This window comes from Beta vulgaris, chromosome 7 (assembly GCF_026745355.1).
Source record: "Beta vulgaris subsp. vulgaris cultivar EL10 chromosome 7, EL10.2, whole genome shotgun sequence".
Taxonomy (NCBI): domain Eukaryota; kingdom Viridiplantae; phylum Streptophyta; class Magnoliopsida; order Caryophyllales; family Amaranthaceae; genus Beta; species Beta vulgaris.
In genome coordinates this window covers 58862403-58876691 of record NC_079208.1, presented here as the reverse complement: position 1 = coordinate 58876691, position 14289 = coordinate 58862403, and the positions used below count along the sequence as shown (strand labels likewise).

General features: G+C 34.5%; 1 protein-coding gene across 1 annotated transcript; it reads left to right on the top strand.

The window, feature by feature from the left end:
• The first annotated feature begins 863 nt into the window (after positions 1 to 863).
• Positions 864 to 6006, top strand: LOC104900170 (protein SOSEKI 5). Its single transcript, XM_010687531.4, has 3 exons — positions 864 to 1544; positions 1803 to 2804; positions 5701 to 6006. Exons 1-3 carry the CDS (start codon positions 1243 to 1245, stop codon positions 5852 to 5854), a joined length of 1458 nt encoding a protein of 485 aa, XP_010685833.2. The 5' UTR covers positions 864 to 1242; the 3' UTR covers positions 5855 to 6006.
• The last annotated feature ends 8283 nt before the right edge of the window (positions 6007 to 14289 follow it).

Sequence of the window (14289 nt, the reverse complement as noted above, 5' to 3'; positions counted from 1 at the left end):
CTATTTGAGTTCGAACTGAGATTTTTATGAGTTGGATACAACTAAATCTGACTTGACAACTCGTAAACATACTAAAAATATCATTTAATTTTTTTTATATTAGATATCCAACTCGAATTATGAGTAAAATTTGTATAATATTGATGAAGAAATATAAACAAAGACCTAAAAAAAATTAATTACAAGGTATTTACTCGATTATAATTTCCAAAGTCATGGTATAACTACTATAGAGATTGATCTTTAGAACCTAAAATCTAAACTCAAAAAAAACTATTTTTAGATGCTTACTCAAACTTTAATCAAATACTATTTCGTCCATCTTTTTTTACTTGCTACATTATGATCTCTTTTTACTTGCTAGAGCTAGAGGTACATTTTTTTTTTTGTTTACTAACCATGACCCATCAAAAATACTAATATTTCCCTCTACTTTTGTCATATTCTTATATATAACTTTATATATTTCTCATTTTCTTCATAAAATTATAGTCCTCACTCCCCAGTCCCACTACATCTTTTTCTCTTCCGCTAAATAATTGTGCCCACAATTATGTATTCCCCCGTCTTTATTTTAGTTGCTACATTTTACCATTTATACATTTTTCTTTTTAGTTGCTACATTTGCCAAATATTTCTACTTTTAATATATCGTACCCACATATTATTTACCTTTATATCCTTATTTTTGTCTTTATCACACAAAAAACAACTACTTTATGCTTTAGCGCTCTACTTTTCAATAGTCCCCACATATTTTTCTGATCTATGTGCTAAAGTAAATATAGCAACTAAAAAACGACGAAAGGAGTAGCAAGTAATTACATACCAAAAGTGTCAACCAAGCCGAACAACCCCAAACGCGCACCAAGCCGAACAACCCCAATCGCAAACCAAGCCTAACCATGGTCCGTCCGGGTCCATGGATGAGGTTGAGGGATGGGGGTCTACTCCCACGTCATTTTCATATCATATCTGTACAACCCAGGAGTTGAAAGTTGAACAATACTCCTTATACTAGTTACTACTACTATTAAAGAATTAAAGACTAAACCACTGACCAAAAAGTCTGCCAAAATTAGTACTGAAAGCTAAACAAATTCTGCTTTTGTTTCTTAGCTATTGTCCCATTATTCCCCTTCTCCAACTCTTCCCCCTTATAATTTTAAATCCACTCTTCATTTCCCAAACCTCCCTCCAAAAAATCAAACTCCATAAACTTAATTCCTTCATCTTTCATCAATGGCGGTCACATTAAGCAGAGGAAGAAATGAGCAACTTCATCTTCAAAAATTCAAAGAGAAAGATGATCATAAACAAAATCATCATCATCATCATTTTATTGATCAAAATCAGAAAAAATCTACTGTTGTTGTTGTTCCTGTTGTTTATTATCTCTCTAGAAATGGCCAACTTGAACATCCTCATTTCATGGAAGTTCCTCTCTCTTCTTCTCATGGCCTTTTTCTTCGTGACGTTATTAATCGCTTGAATCTTCTTCGTGGTAAATCCATGGCTTCTCACTACTCATGGTCCTCTAAAAGGTATGTTTCATCATCATTTCATTCATCTCATTCAATGTTCGTAATTCATACTACCTCTGTTTTTTTAGTTGCAACGATTAGACATTTTCTACTCACATTTTATCGAGATAGTACTTTATACCTCTTCCGTTCTAAAATAAATGAAACGCTTATCTGAGCAATGTGAGAGTACATGAATGATAATGTAAAAGTCAAATTGTTGCGAGTAAAAAAAATGAAAAGTGCAATTTGATTAATTTTTACGTATGATGTTTTTAGGAGTTACAAGAGTGGATATGTATGGAATGATTTAGAGGAGAATGATTTCATCCAACCAGTTCATGGTGGAGAATACGTTCTTAAAGGCTCTGAAATACAAGTTGAAACAATTTCACCATCAACCGTTTCGAAACTTTCCGAAACGACGTCGTCGTCTTCTTCAACTGGTAAGAACACTCTAGAAGCTTCCAGAGTTTCCGATTTTTCACCGGCGGTAAGAATTCGTCGCCGGAATCAATCCTGGGGAGCGATTGACCTGCACGAGTACAAAGTCTACAAAACCGAGTCAACTCACGAGTTCGCCGGAAAAGCAGCGGCGGACGCGTCAACTCAAACGAACGACAAACGGAGTCGAATAAGAAAGGCAATGCTCATCAAAGAAGTCGATGAACACGAAGAACAACAAAGAGAACGAAGAGGTGATAAAATTTTACAAGCCGAACAACAGCACCAGCACAGTAGTGCTGGTGCTTTTGCTAGTACTACTACAGAACTAAGTAGGGAAGAAATTTCACCACCACCATCTGATTCAAGTCCTGAAACATTAGAATCATTGATGAAAGCTGATGGAAGATTGTTAATCCATGCATCATCATCATCAACTTCATCATCACAAGCAGTTAATAATCAATGTGATCTTAATAATAATAATCAAATGGTTGGGAGTTGTCCAAGTGGTAGAATGAAAGCATCTACAGTTTTAATGTCTTTGATCTCCTGTGGTTCATTATCTTTTAAAGATTGTGGACCCACAGCAGTGAAAGACCATGGATTCTCTTTGATTTCTCATTATAAGACTAGAGTGCCACGTGGCGGGAATCAAACGGTGGAGGGAAATCATGGGGATATGATGATGATGATGGAGATTGAAAATCATGTAAGTAGTAGTTTTGCTAAAATGGCAATTGAAGATAAAGAGTATTTTAGTGGGAGTTTAATAGAGACAAAAAAGCAAGAATTTCCTACTATGCTCAAGAAATCTTCATCTTACAATGCTGATAGGTAAACATTTTTCTCTCTCTTTTTATTTATACTTCCTTCGTTTTTTTTAATTGCAACGTATAGTATTTAGAAATTTCATATTAAATGCGACAAGTTCTTAATTGGTGAATGGTAATGACATTATTGTGCCAAGAGTATTTTGGTGAATGTTATAATTATTGTGCCGAAAATGAGAGTGAGAACTACATTTTGGAACGGAAGAAATATATAGAATCGAGGAAGTGTTAGTTATTTTGGGAATGAAGTGTGGGTTTGGATATTTACTGTATGAATATTGAGTGTTCTGTTTTGGTGCAAGGTAGAAAAAATTTGAAATTTGATGTGTTACTTGTTCTGCTAGCTTTGAAGGTACGATTCTTTTTCTAAAAAGATAAGCCATACGTACATTTTTAATTATGGGAAGAGTTCTGACTTCTGAAGTTGTTGCAGCTAGAGTTTCGGTAAAAATCATGAGAGTACTCAGGGAAGTAGTTTCCGTGCAACTGTAAGATCTGAGGATTTTTTTTAAGTATTTTGTGAAATTGTGTGTAGAATTAATTTCCAGGGTTAGGTGTTAAGTCAAAGGTCTAGTTGAAATGGTAATTTTTTAATGTTTGGTGTATGGAGTAGGTTTTTTAATCATTTGGGACGAAAGGAGTATAAAATAAATCTTCGAATTATTAAAGTTGGTAATGTCATTGGGAATGAGGAAGAGTTTCTAGCTTGAGGTAGATAATTAAAACTTCAAATAGCTAATAGCTTTATTGGATTTGATTGAAATGAGGTGTGATGACAATATTTGGATAGATATGTATGTGCGCAATTTTATCCTTAAGACATACTATGATCTTGCATTAGGTACTCAAAATTTTTCAATGTATTCTAGTACTAATTAAAGACTTCATGCTAGTATAATATATGTCAATTAGGCACTGTTCTTTTGAGACAGTTTCAGTTCAGCTCCAAAAAACAGGACCTTAATATCTTAAAATAGTATGTATATGACGATTGACACTCTAACGAGATCAAGGTTAGTAAAAGATGTTCTAAAAATGTATTGGTGCAAGTGAAGGGTGTTTAGGAAGTAAAAATAATTGTGACAAGTAGTAATTCTAGTAAAAGTTGTGAGTAAGGCCCACTCAAAAACAAAAAAAGGCCATAGAGTAGCACTTGTTTGAGTCTTCTTTTAGATGTTCGTACAGATTTTTTGCAAGATTCCTGGCTTTCCAGCTGATCTCCCCTTCACCCTATTACCCTGGTTTTATTCTATAGGCACAAATGCACAATATCAGTGTTAGTACAACAGTAATATTTTAGTGGTATATCCCTTTGAATTTGGATCTGTCATGCATGCTTCCGTGGTTTTCTTTATAGTATGTTTGTTTCAGACATACTGTAAAAATTGTTTTATCGTTCTCTCTTTATTATTCACTTTTCTGAGTTTACTACTGTTAAGAAATGAATAAATTCCTGCATGATCTAAATTCTCATGTGTATTATCCGTATAATATGCCTTTGTTTGCTCCTTTCTAGTGTGATTGTTTTGGTGAACCTTATATAATATAATGTTAGTTAGGCAATTTAATTGTGTGCTTTTTTTTTCTGTTCACTATAGTAAAGTTGATTATATTTCAAAAACCCGAAATTGCGGCTAAACTTTGCAAGTTTGGTTACATATTTTAACCACAATTTTCAAGAAATAAATGATCCATTTCCTAGATCAACCATTGAGAGTAGGTGATAAATACGTAATTGGGTTTGTACACACAGGCTCACGTTTAAGGAGAGAGTGACCACACATAAGGTTCCTTCCTAAAACCAATTGGTATTTTTAGGAGGAGTAGCCTATTAAGCTAATATGTTAGTCATCATCTCTCTTTTTAATGTGGAACAAGTTCACATGTGAGTTTACACGTTAACAGTACGGAAATAGGAAGAATCATAATAGAAAATTTTAACGGCTCTATTATACTTGTGACAACATCAAACTATTGACGTTTTTTGCCAAATTCAACGAGTGGCATGAATTATCGTACCATGAAAAACATTAAGATAAGCTGTTAACATGGCAGTTATTTTGGACCAAAACAGTATTTTTATTAATAATTGTGGTTGTTAGCAAAAAAAAAGGTTTATGTGATTGACTAGTGTCAAATTTGCGGTCAACAGCTTAAAATTCTAGAATACATGAGAAGAGTGTTAGGATAATTAGGAAGTATGCACAAATTAGGGGACTTGTTGGCCGGTAGTCACATGCAATGTTAGCCGACATTTCCTTAATGTGTGAATTCTTAGACATGCTGTTTCAAGTTTGTGCATTCACATGGAAAATAGGAATAGACCTAGCTACGGCTATGTTCAGTTCACCTTATTTTTGTTTATTTTAGATCTAATCATATCAGAAAAAATAAGTTCAGATCATGTTTATATTTAAAATCATTATATCTTTCATTACATATGAGTAAAAATTATAATAATTGAATATTAATTAAGTATTCATTGAGACGAATCAAACAATATCTCACCTGACTATATCTTTTCTTATATATTGAGAAAAATCTAAAAGATAAGATCTTGTAATCAGATCAGATCCATTCACATTGCACTATGCTATGTAAAGAAAAATGTGATTATACCTTGGTTACATAATTTTGCTTCTTATGTGTATTTAATACTAGTGTACGTGCATGTCTTTGTTCAATGTTCTTAGATACTTTTATATACTAGTTTACATGATGCATGTAATTTATGCAAAGAACAAGAAGTGTGAAATACTTTTCTTACAAATTTCGATAATACATTGTTTTAATACAAACTACTACGTGCACTTAAGAAGACTCGGAATAATGCTTTGCTAGTGAATTATTTACATTATTCGGGATGCAAATGTTTTGGCCTTGACATTTTGTTCGAACAGGAGCTCGCATTTGAAGTTGGAGGAGAAAGAAGTTGAAGGAGTGAGAGCAAAGTGCATACCGAGGAAGCTAAGGACTCAAACAAGTACAAATAAGAAAGAATGTGATGCAGAAATTAGTCGTGCTAGTGAAGACAATAGCAAAGAAGGAAATTGAATTTAAGCACACTCATCATTGACTTTATAATATTATTAGGAGTTCATGTAATGTGATTTTCTCTAATGTATGACCTACGAGATTATTAGTGGGTGATGTTAGGAAGAACTGATATAATTATGACGGAGCCACATAGCAAGTTATGGGATCAATTGACCTCACTCAAATCTAAAAAGTATGGAATTTTTTCTTAAAATTTTCGAAATTTTGGTGTATGTCCTTATAAATTTAACTATTTGATTCTTCTGAATTTCTTTAATTTTATTTTGATCCCACTAAATATATTTTCTAAATCCGTCACTGAATATAATGATGAAGATTAACAATGAGGAAGAAGGTTGAATGAAGATGAAGGGGACAAATATTATATATGCCGTGACTAGTACGATGGATAAGGTACATGAAAATAGTAGGAGTTTTAGTAGTAGTGGTAGTGTAGTAATTTTGGGAATTCGTAAAAAAAGATTGTAATTTGGAGATGTGAAGAAAAAGAGAACGATGAAAGCTCCTTTTTCATGTGAATTGACTTTTTGGTCTCTTAATTTGAAGCTCTAAAAAATTGAACTCATTGTTTGTCTTTTTCAACTTTGGTTTTGGGGTCATTTTCTTATTATTCTTTTTTCCTTCTTTTAGGGTTGTTGGTTATGGGTGGTGGAAGCTTTTAAGCAAAATTATGCATTGAGTTTGGTGTTTAATTTGGTACAAACTTCAAGTTATATATGACCCAACTCACCCAAGTATAACAATTAAGTTGTAATAAAATATTGACTAGATTAAAGGTCTTTCATTGACTTCCGAGCTTGGATAAAATTGATGTGTCAACTAATGTTTCTGGCTGAAGAATCGGAGAGAAACGGGAAAAAGCACTAGTACATCACTAAGGCAGTAAGGTATAACTTTGGTTCCGTTTTATAAAACTGGGATAAATTGTACTGAATTGCACTGAAAATAAGTGCAAAAAAATAGGGTCTTATTGTATGAATGTGTACTTTGCGGTGTATATGGTTGTTTAATATGCAATGTTATGGTATCACCCAAAAAAACCTACCTTATAATTATATTTGAGGATATCCCCTAAAACCAAAACTAAATCTTACGCGGTACAAACATCTCAAAGTAACTTTATTTTTCAACGAACCTAAAAATTCCCAAATTTTCGAGATAAGAAAGAGTTCTATAAATACATCTTCTTTTTAGTATGTCGAGGAGAAAGACCTTAAGGAACTAAAATCTCGATTGTTTATAGCAAGTTAGACCTTTTGGAAGTCGAGCGAGATAAGGATAAGAGAATACACAAACCTTAACTAAGTTTAATTCCATGACCTTAGTATCCTAAGAATCATCTCATCCCTCATCACTACTATATGGTGAGTTCTGATCTATTCTTAACTGTACAACAGTTTGTATGAAATTACTTCCTTTATATACACTCCAATAGATAAAATACACTCCAATAGATAAAATACTAATTTTATAACTTTCGATAACACCCCATTTGTTCATTTCTCGTGAAACCCAAAATTGCCTCGAAATGAACGTAAAGTCATCCACATATTTGTTCCGAGCCACATGACTCCTCTCCAATGACGTACAATGTCCCTGGGAAAATTTCCGTGGCGTTCGGAGCTCGAACCACGGGAAAGTTCGAAAGCGTGTATTATAACCTTCAATTTTGGTTGTTTTTAGGACATTTTTGGACTTTTTCGGGCCTGGTAATATTTTATCCCGAAACGTTCCTAAGAAGCCCGGCGTGACTAGTAACGTTGCGCAGGTGCTTGGCACCATTTGTGTTGCCTCGATGAGCCTCTAAACACCCAATTTATTCATTTCTCGTGAAACTTAAAATTGCCTCGAAATGAACGTATATGCATCTATATATTCGTTCCAAACCACATGACTCCTTTCCAATGACCTCCCATGCCTCTATGAGACATCCCGTGGCTTTCGAAACTCGGGCCCCGAGAAAGTCCGAAAGCATGTATTATAACCTTCAATTTTGGCTGTTTTTGGAATAATTTTTTTACTACTCCGGGTCTGACACATTTTCTCCCAAAACATTCCTAGGAATGCCGACGTGACTTGTAACGTTGCACAGGTCCTTGACACAATTTGCATTGCCTCGAAAACCCTCTAACACCCCCATTTGTTCATTTTTCGTGAAACCTTAATTGCCTCGAAATGAAAGTAAAGGCATCCACATATTTGTTCCAACCCCACTTGACTCATTTCCAATGACCTACCATGTCCTTGGAAGGCATCCCATGGCGTTCGGAGCTCGGACCTGGAAAAAGTCCGAAAACATGTAATATAACCTTCCATTTTGGCTGTTTTTGTGACATTTTTGGACTTTTTTAGGCCTGATCATATTTTATCTCGAAACGTTCCTAGGAATGCCAACGTGATTTTTAACGTTGCGCAAGTGCTTGGCACCATTTTTGTTGCCTCAAAAAGCCTCTCAACACCCCATTTGTTCATTTATCTTGGAACTTAATATTGCCTCAAAATGAACGTAAATGCATCCATATATTCGTTCCAAGCCACATGACTCCTTTCCAATGACCTCCCATTCCCCTATGAGGCATCTCGTGGCGTTTGGAGCTCGGACCCCAGGAAAGTCCGAAAGCGTGTATTATATAACCTTCAATATTGGCTGTTTTTGTGACATTTTTTTTACTTCTCTGGGCCCGGTCATATTTTCTCCCGAAACATTCGTAAGACTGACAACGTGACTTGTAACATTGCGTGGGTGCTTGACACCATTTGTATTGCCTCGAAAATCCTCTAAATACCCCCATTTGTTCATTCCTCGTGAAATCGAAAACTGTCTCGAAATGAACGTAAATACATCCATATATTCGTTCCAAGTCACATGACTCCTTTCCAATGACCTCCCATGTCCCTAGGAGGCATCCCGCGGCGTCCGGAGCTCGGACCACGGGAAATTTCAAAAGCGTGTATTATAACCTTCAATTTTGACGGTTTTTTGGACATTTTTGGACTTCTTCGAGCTTGGTCATATTTTCTACCGAAATGTTTCCTAGGAAAGCTGACGTGACTTGTAACGTTGCGCGGGTGCTTGGCACCATTTGTGTTGCCTCGAAAATCTTCTACACACATCATTTGTTCATTTCTTGTGAAATCTAAAAATGCGTCGAAACTAATATAAAAGAATCCATATATTCATTCCAAGCAACATGACTCCTTTTCAATAACCTCACATGCCTCTAGGAGGCATCCCATGGCGTTCGGAGCTCGAACCCCGGGAAACTCCGAAAACTTGTATTATAACCTTCAATTTTTGCTATTTTTAGGACATTTTTGGACTTCTCCCGGCCTGATCATATTTTCTCCCGAAACGACCCTAGGAAAGTCGACGTGACTTATGATGTTGCGCGGGTGCTTGGTACCCTTTGTGTTGCCTCGAAAAGCCTCTAAACACCCCCATTTGTTCATTTCTCGTGAAATCTAAAACAGTCTTGAAATGAACGTAAAGACATCCACATATTTGTTCCAAGCCACATGATCTTCTTTCTAATGACCTCTCATGTCCCTATGAGGCATCCCGCGGCGTCCGAAACTCGGACCGCGGGAAATTCCGAAAGCGTGTATTATAACCTTCTATTTTGGCTGTTTTTGCGATATTTTTGCATTTCTCTGGGCCTGGTCATATTTTTTCCCGAAACATTCCTATGAAATCCGATATGACTTGTAACATCGCGCAGGTGTTTGGCATATTTGTGTTCCCTCGAAAAAGTCTCTGAACACCGCATTTGTTCATTTCTCGTGAAATCGGAAATTTTGGATTAAATAACTATTGTTGCGTTGAAATCTGTTGCAATTTTGTTTACGACAAAAGATGTATATAATAACGCATAGACTATAGAGTTAGCTAAGAGATCCGTTGAGGCAATAAACTCGGGGGTCTTTCAAAGAAATTTTGTCCTCTCGAGTTTCGAAAATGGGAAACATGATCTTCAAGAGACGATGATAAATAGATTTTTAGTTTTTTTTAATGTTTATTGATTTACACGTCCTTACTTCCACTTTTGTAGTTCTGTAAGTGAGGTTTTCTTTTTTCATAATGCAAAGAGATGGCCCCCGGGTTTATTTTTACCAAGAGGGATGATTCTCTGGTGGCTTCTTATTGTATTATATATTTTCCCTAGATGGTAATTTAAATCTTTATTGTGGACACTTAAAGCATGATTAAAAGTTGGTCACGGGTTCAAATCTTGTTGCAAGCTAATTTTACTTTTGTTAATCGACATGACATATGTACACATTGGACGATTCTAGTGGAATAATAGAGATGACACGTGGCGTGTATACATTGTCACACACTCCTTTTAATTTTTTTTTTATAGATTAGGCTCGGCCCAAGCCCAATATTAAGAAGAGAACATGCCACCTTTTTGAAATATTGTGACTAATTTGATCTATTTAGGGATCAATTTAATTTATTCCGTGACCGGTTTAATATATTTAGTATTAATAGTCTTTAACCCATTCAGTGACTAGTTTAATCTGTTTCGTAAGACTATCGAGTTATTTTTTGAAATTGTCTGTGTAGTTCGAGAATCAAGAAAACAAAAGGAGAAGAGAAGGGATGACTAAAATAGTGTTGGGTTACAGTGAAATAAAATGGACTTGTTAGAAGAATTCAGTATTGAATTCGTCTAATTTTATGTTAAAATTAGACCGCCTATTCTAATAATTTGTGAATTAGTAATCAATTCTTAAGAATATTGTTCTTTTTTATTTTTATTTTTATTTTTTGAGTAAAAAATAAAAATGCCCTGAAATTAAGATTAAAATCTTAACTTCATACTTTTGTTTATTATTATAGTATTGGAGTTTACTCATTAGTTATACAATATAAAACTATTACGATATAATATTAAAGTGTACAATAAGCATGATATACACAAAACTATTTTTTGCTCATTCATTTAAAGACTCTAAACCAGCAACTTAAGAAGAGTGAGGAGAGATTATTGATTTGATTTTGTGGCGGTCGTGCAGAAAGTTGGAGCGTAGCTATTTGAAGACTGAAGTTATCCACTAACTACTACTACCTCCGTTTCTTTTTAATTGTTACACTTTGACATTTTACACAAATTGCACTTTGACCCTCGTTTGTGATTTATACGTGAATAAAAACATAGTCATGTGGGATCTTGTTAGATTCGTATTAGTATGTATTTTATTAATATGTAGTTTTTATATTTTTTACAAATACAAAATTAGAGATATAAAGGCTCAAAGTAGTGCATCGGTATGCGTGAAAAGTGTAAGTGTAACAATTAAAAAGAAACGGAGGTAGTATGAGGCTTTTAAAAGAGAGAATCATCTTCCATTACCCTACCTTAGCCACTGTAGGTTCATGTACTTGGACCAAGGCCCAATCTATCAGTACAACCACATGTCTTCCAACACTTTTTATCATTTCTTTGGGCTGATTATGGTTTCTAATAGATTGGGCCATCTTGAGCTAAATGAAACCCACCTAAAGACCTAATGCCAATCTTTAATTTCCAGATCTAAACAGTCAATTTAGACTTTGTCTTGTAAGAGATCGCCTACTTTTAAATTAAATTTAAGTAATGGTAAGCCTAATATTAAAAAGAGATTTAGTCCAATAGTGAGTAGGTTAATTTTTTTCGGACTAGTTTAATTCATTTAGTGACTAGGTGTACTTTTATATTAAAATTAAACCGTCTCTTTTAATAATTTTCTGTCAATCTAAAATAGTACTATCCCTTTTAGGTTTTTTTTTTAGCGAGTCTAGCTCCAACTAGATTTTTTTAAGGAGAAAAGAAAAATTAGTATTAAAAAATGATTGGAGCATCAGAAGTACATAGGACGCCACCTCCAGAAGTTGCTCCAATATGAATAAAACTCCTACCCTCTCCAATTTCCAATATAAATAAATAAAATTATATAATGTAATTTTTAAAAGTGAATCTATCAATTACATTAAAAAGTAACATATCACTCTCTTATTGAATGCTATTTGTGAGCCTATATCATTCATTCATTCATTCATTTGTGAGCCTATATCATTCATTCATTCATTTGTGAGATATTTTGAAAAAAAAAAAAGGCAATTTCCTTTCAAAGGGATACTTTAGATAATCTTCTTAAATTATAATTTATAACCTAATTCGTTGAAGATTTAGAATTGAGTATGAAGATTTTAAGTTGAGATATTTAAGTTTAATCCATAATAAAGCAACCTTTTTCTTATAAGCTATTACTATTATGTCATTGGACGGCAAGCAGTACTCAACTAATTGGGCCCAACTATTTCAGCGATACATAGTTGCTCGTGGTGACCCAATAACCATGTTCCGCTCGTTTTGGATTGCCAAAAGCCCAAAACATTTCACTTCCCAAATTTTTTTTTATAAAGAAAATTAAGATTGGGCCTACAAAGATATGTTGAAAGAGTATGCAATAATCATTAATTGACTATGCAATAGGTCTAAATGGGCCCCCATTAAGGACCATTGATGTTGTCATGTGCTTACCTAAGCCTAAGCTAATCAACAGAGTTATCAAGATTCAAGGGTCAAGGCTGATTCTTTTGTGCTAATATTTTTGTGGAGATTGTGCTGACTTTCAGAACTGCTAATAGGATGTGTTAGTTTTTTTGGGTGCAAACTCAAAGCTATTAGATTTAAGAAATGGCTGTAGAAAAAAAATTGCAAAAAATTGCTAAATCTGTATATGATTAGGATGGCAACGGAACGGACTTGGACCGTATTATGCATAATCCGACTCAGACACCCGACTCAAAAATCCGAATCCGGCACGACTTAAAATCCGAACATACGACTTCGAATCCGATCCGACTTAAAATCCAAACATCTGAACCCGGTCTGACTTATTTTTCTGCCCATTTTATAATAGAATAGTCTTCTATAATACAACAATCTAATCATTACAATTTATTTAGTACAAATAGTATAAATATTATTATTATTATTTTTACCAATCATTTCTTCAATGGTAAAATCCCATATAATACAATTGGCGGAAAGTCGAAGTAAGGTCATGTGATCAATCCGATCCGACTTAAAATCCGAACATCCGACTCCGAACCCGATCCGACTTATTTTTCTGCCACTTTTTATAATAGAATATTCTTCTATAATACAATAATTTAATCATTATAATTTATTCTAATAATCATATGAAAATCTTATATAGTACAAATAGTATAAATATTATTATTATTTTTAACAATTATTTCTTCAATGAAAAAATCCCACAAGCAATTTCTCATATTTTGTAAAAAGTAGAACTTCTAAAAAAAACTAGTTGCACTAACCAGAAAACTTATCACACTTCTACTTCCCCGCAAAGTTGAATTTTGCATGCAATGAAAAATCCTTAGGAAAGATGCCATACTTAGTAAACAAAAAATAATAAAGGTTTAAAGTTACAAAAAATTGGTAAAAGGTTAAATCATTGTTCAATACTTTTAGCAGTAATTCTTTATAAAAGTAATACTCAAATTCTTTTCTAATGGTTGATATATTAATGGTTAGACCAATTCTTTTTGTCAAACTATCAGATACAAGACCAACTCCCTTACAATTAATGTGAATCAAATGAACATAAAAAATAACCTGAAAATCGAAATAAAATGTAGTGTATTGTTTTGAGAAGGAGAAAGTACATTTTTCAAAACATTTGTGTCAATGGTTGTAAAATATTTCCTCCATTCTTTTTAATTGCAACATTTTCATTTCACACTTATCGAGACATAATTCAGATCATTAATAACTTTAGTTATGAATTTACACAAATCCTGCAATTTTTTTAGGTAAGAAGAAATCCTCTGGATTCCCTCGCACATGACCTCCATCGAGAGTAGGGATGACAATTGGACGGGGCGGGGGCGGAGCATGGTCCCTCCACATCCACACCCGCATAAAATTCACGTCCCCATCCCCCACCCCGCCACCCATTATGGGGGAAATTTTTGCCCCAACGGATACGTATTTACCTCCATCGTCCTCGCCCCACTATCTGCATGGATACTCGTGCCCGCTTGTACCCGTGTCGTACCCACTTCATACCCGCAACTATCCTCCCAATAATCCCAAACAATATGTCATTTCTGTAGTTGTAAAATAAAATTATTAATAACATAAGCATATAAATTGGATTTTAATAATAAATTCTAGTATATAATATGTTTTTTTACTAGAGAGTACGATATGAGATAAAGGAGAAACCGGATGGGGGGATGGGGCGGGCGGGGATGTGGAGGGTATAGCATAAAATCCACACCCGCTCTACCACCTATTGTGGGTACGATTTTCTTCTCATCCGCGCAAAACCTAGATTCATACCAGCCCTAGTTGGGGGGGATGGGGTGGGTCTCCTACTTGACCCGCCCCACTGCCATCTTGAATTCAGAGGCT

What these genes read in the sequence shown, in the direction of transcription:
- LOC104900170 (XM_010687531.4), top strand. Translation starts at nt 1,243, where the DNA reads ATGGCGGTCACATTAAGCAGAGGAAGAAATGAGCAACTTCATCTTCAA. An exon ending in TACTCATGGTCCTCTAAAAG is followed by an intron (nt 1,545 to 1,802) that starts GTATGTTTCATC and finishes TGATGTTTTTAG; the next exon opens with GAGTTACAAGAGTGGATATG. An exon ending in TCATCTTACAATGCTGATAG is followed by an intron (nt 2,805 to 5,700) that starts GTAAACATTTTT and finishes TTGTTCGAACAG; the next exon opens with GAGCTCGCATTTGAAGTTGG.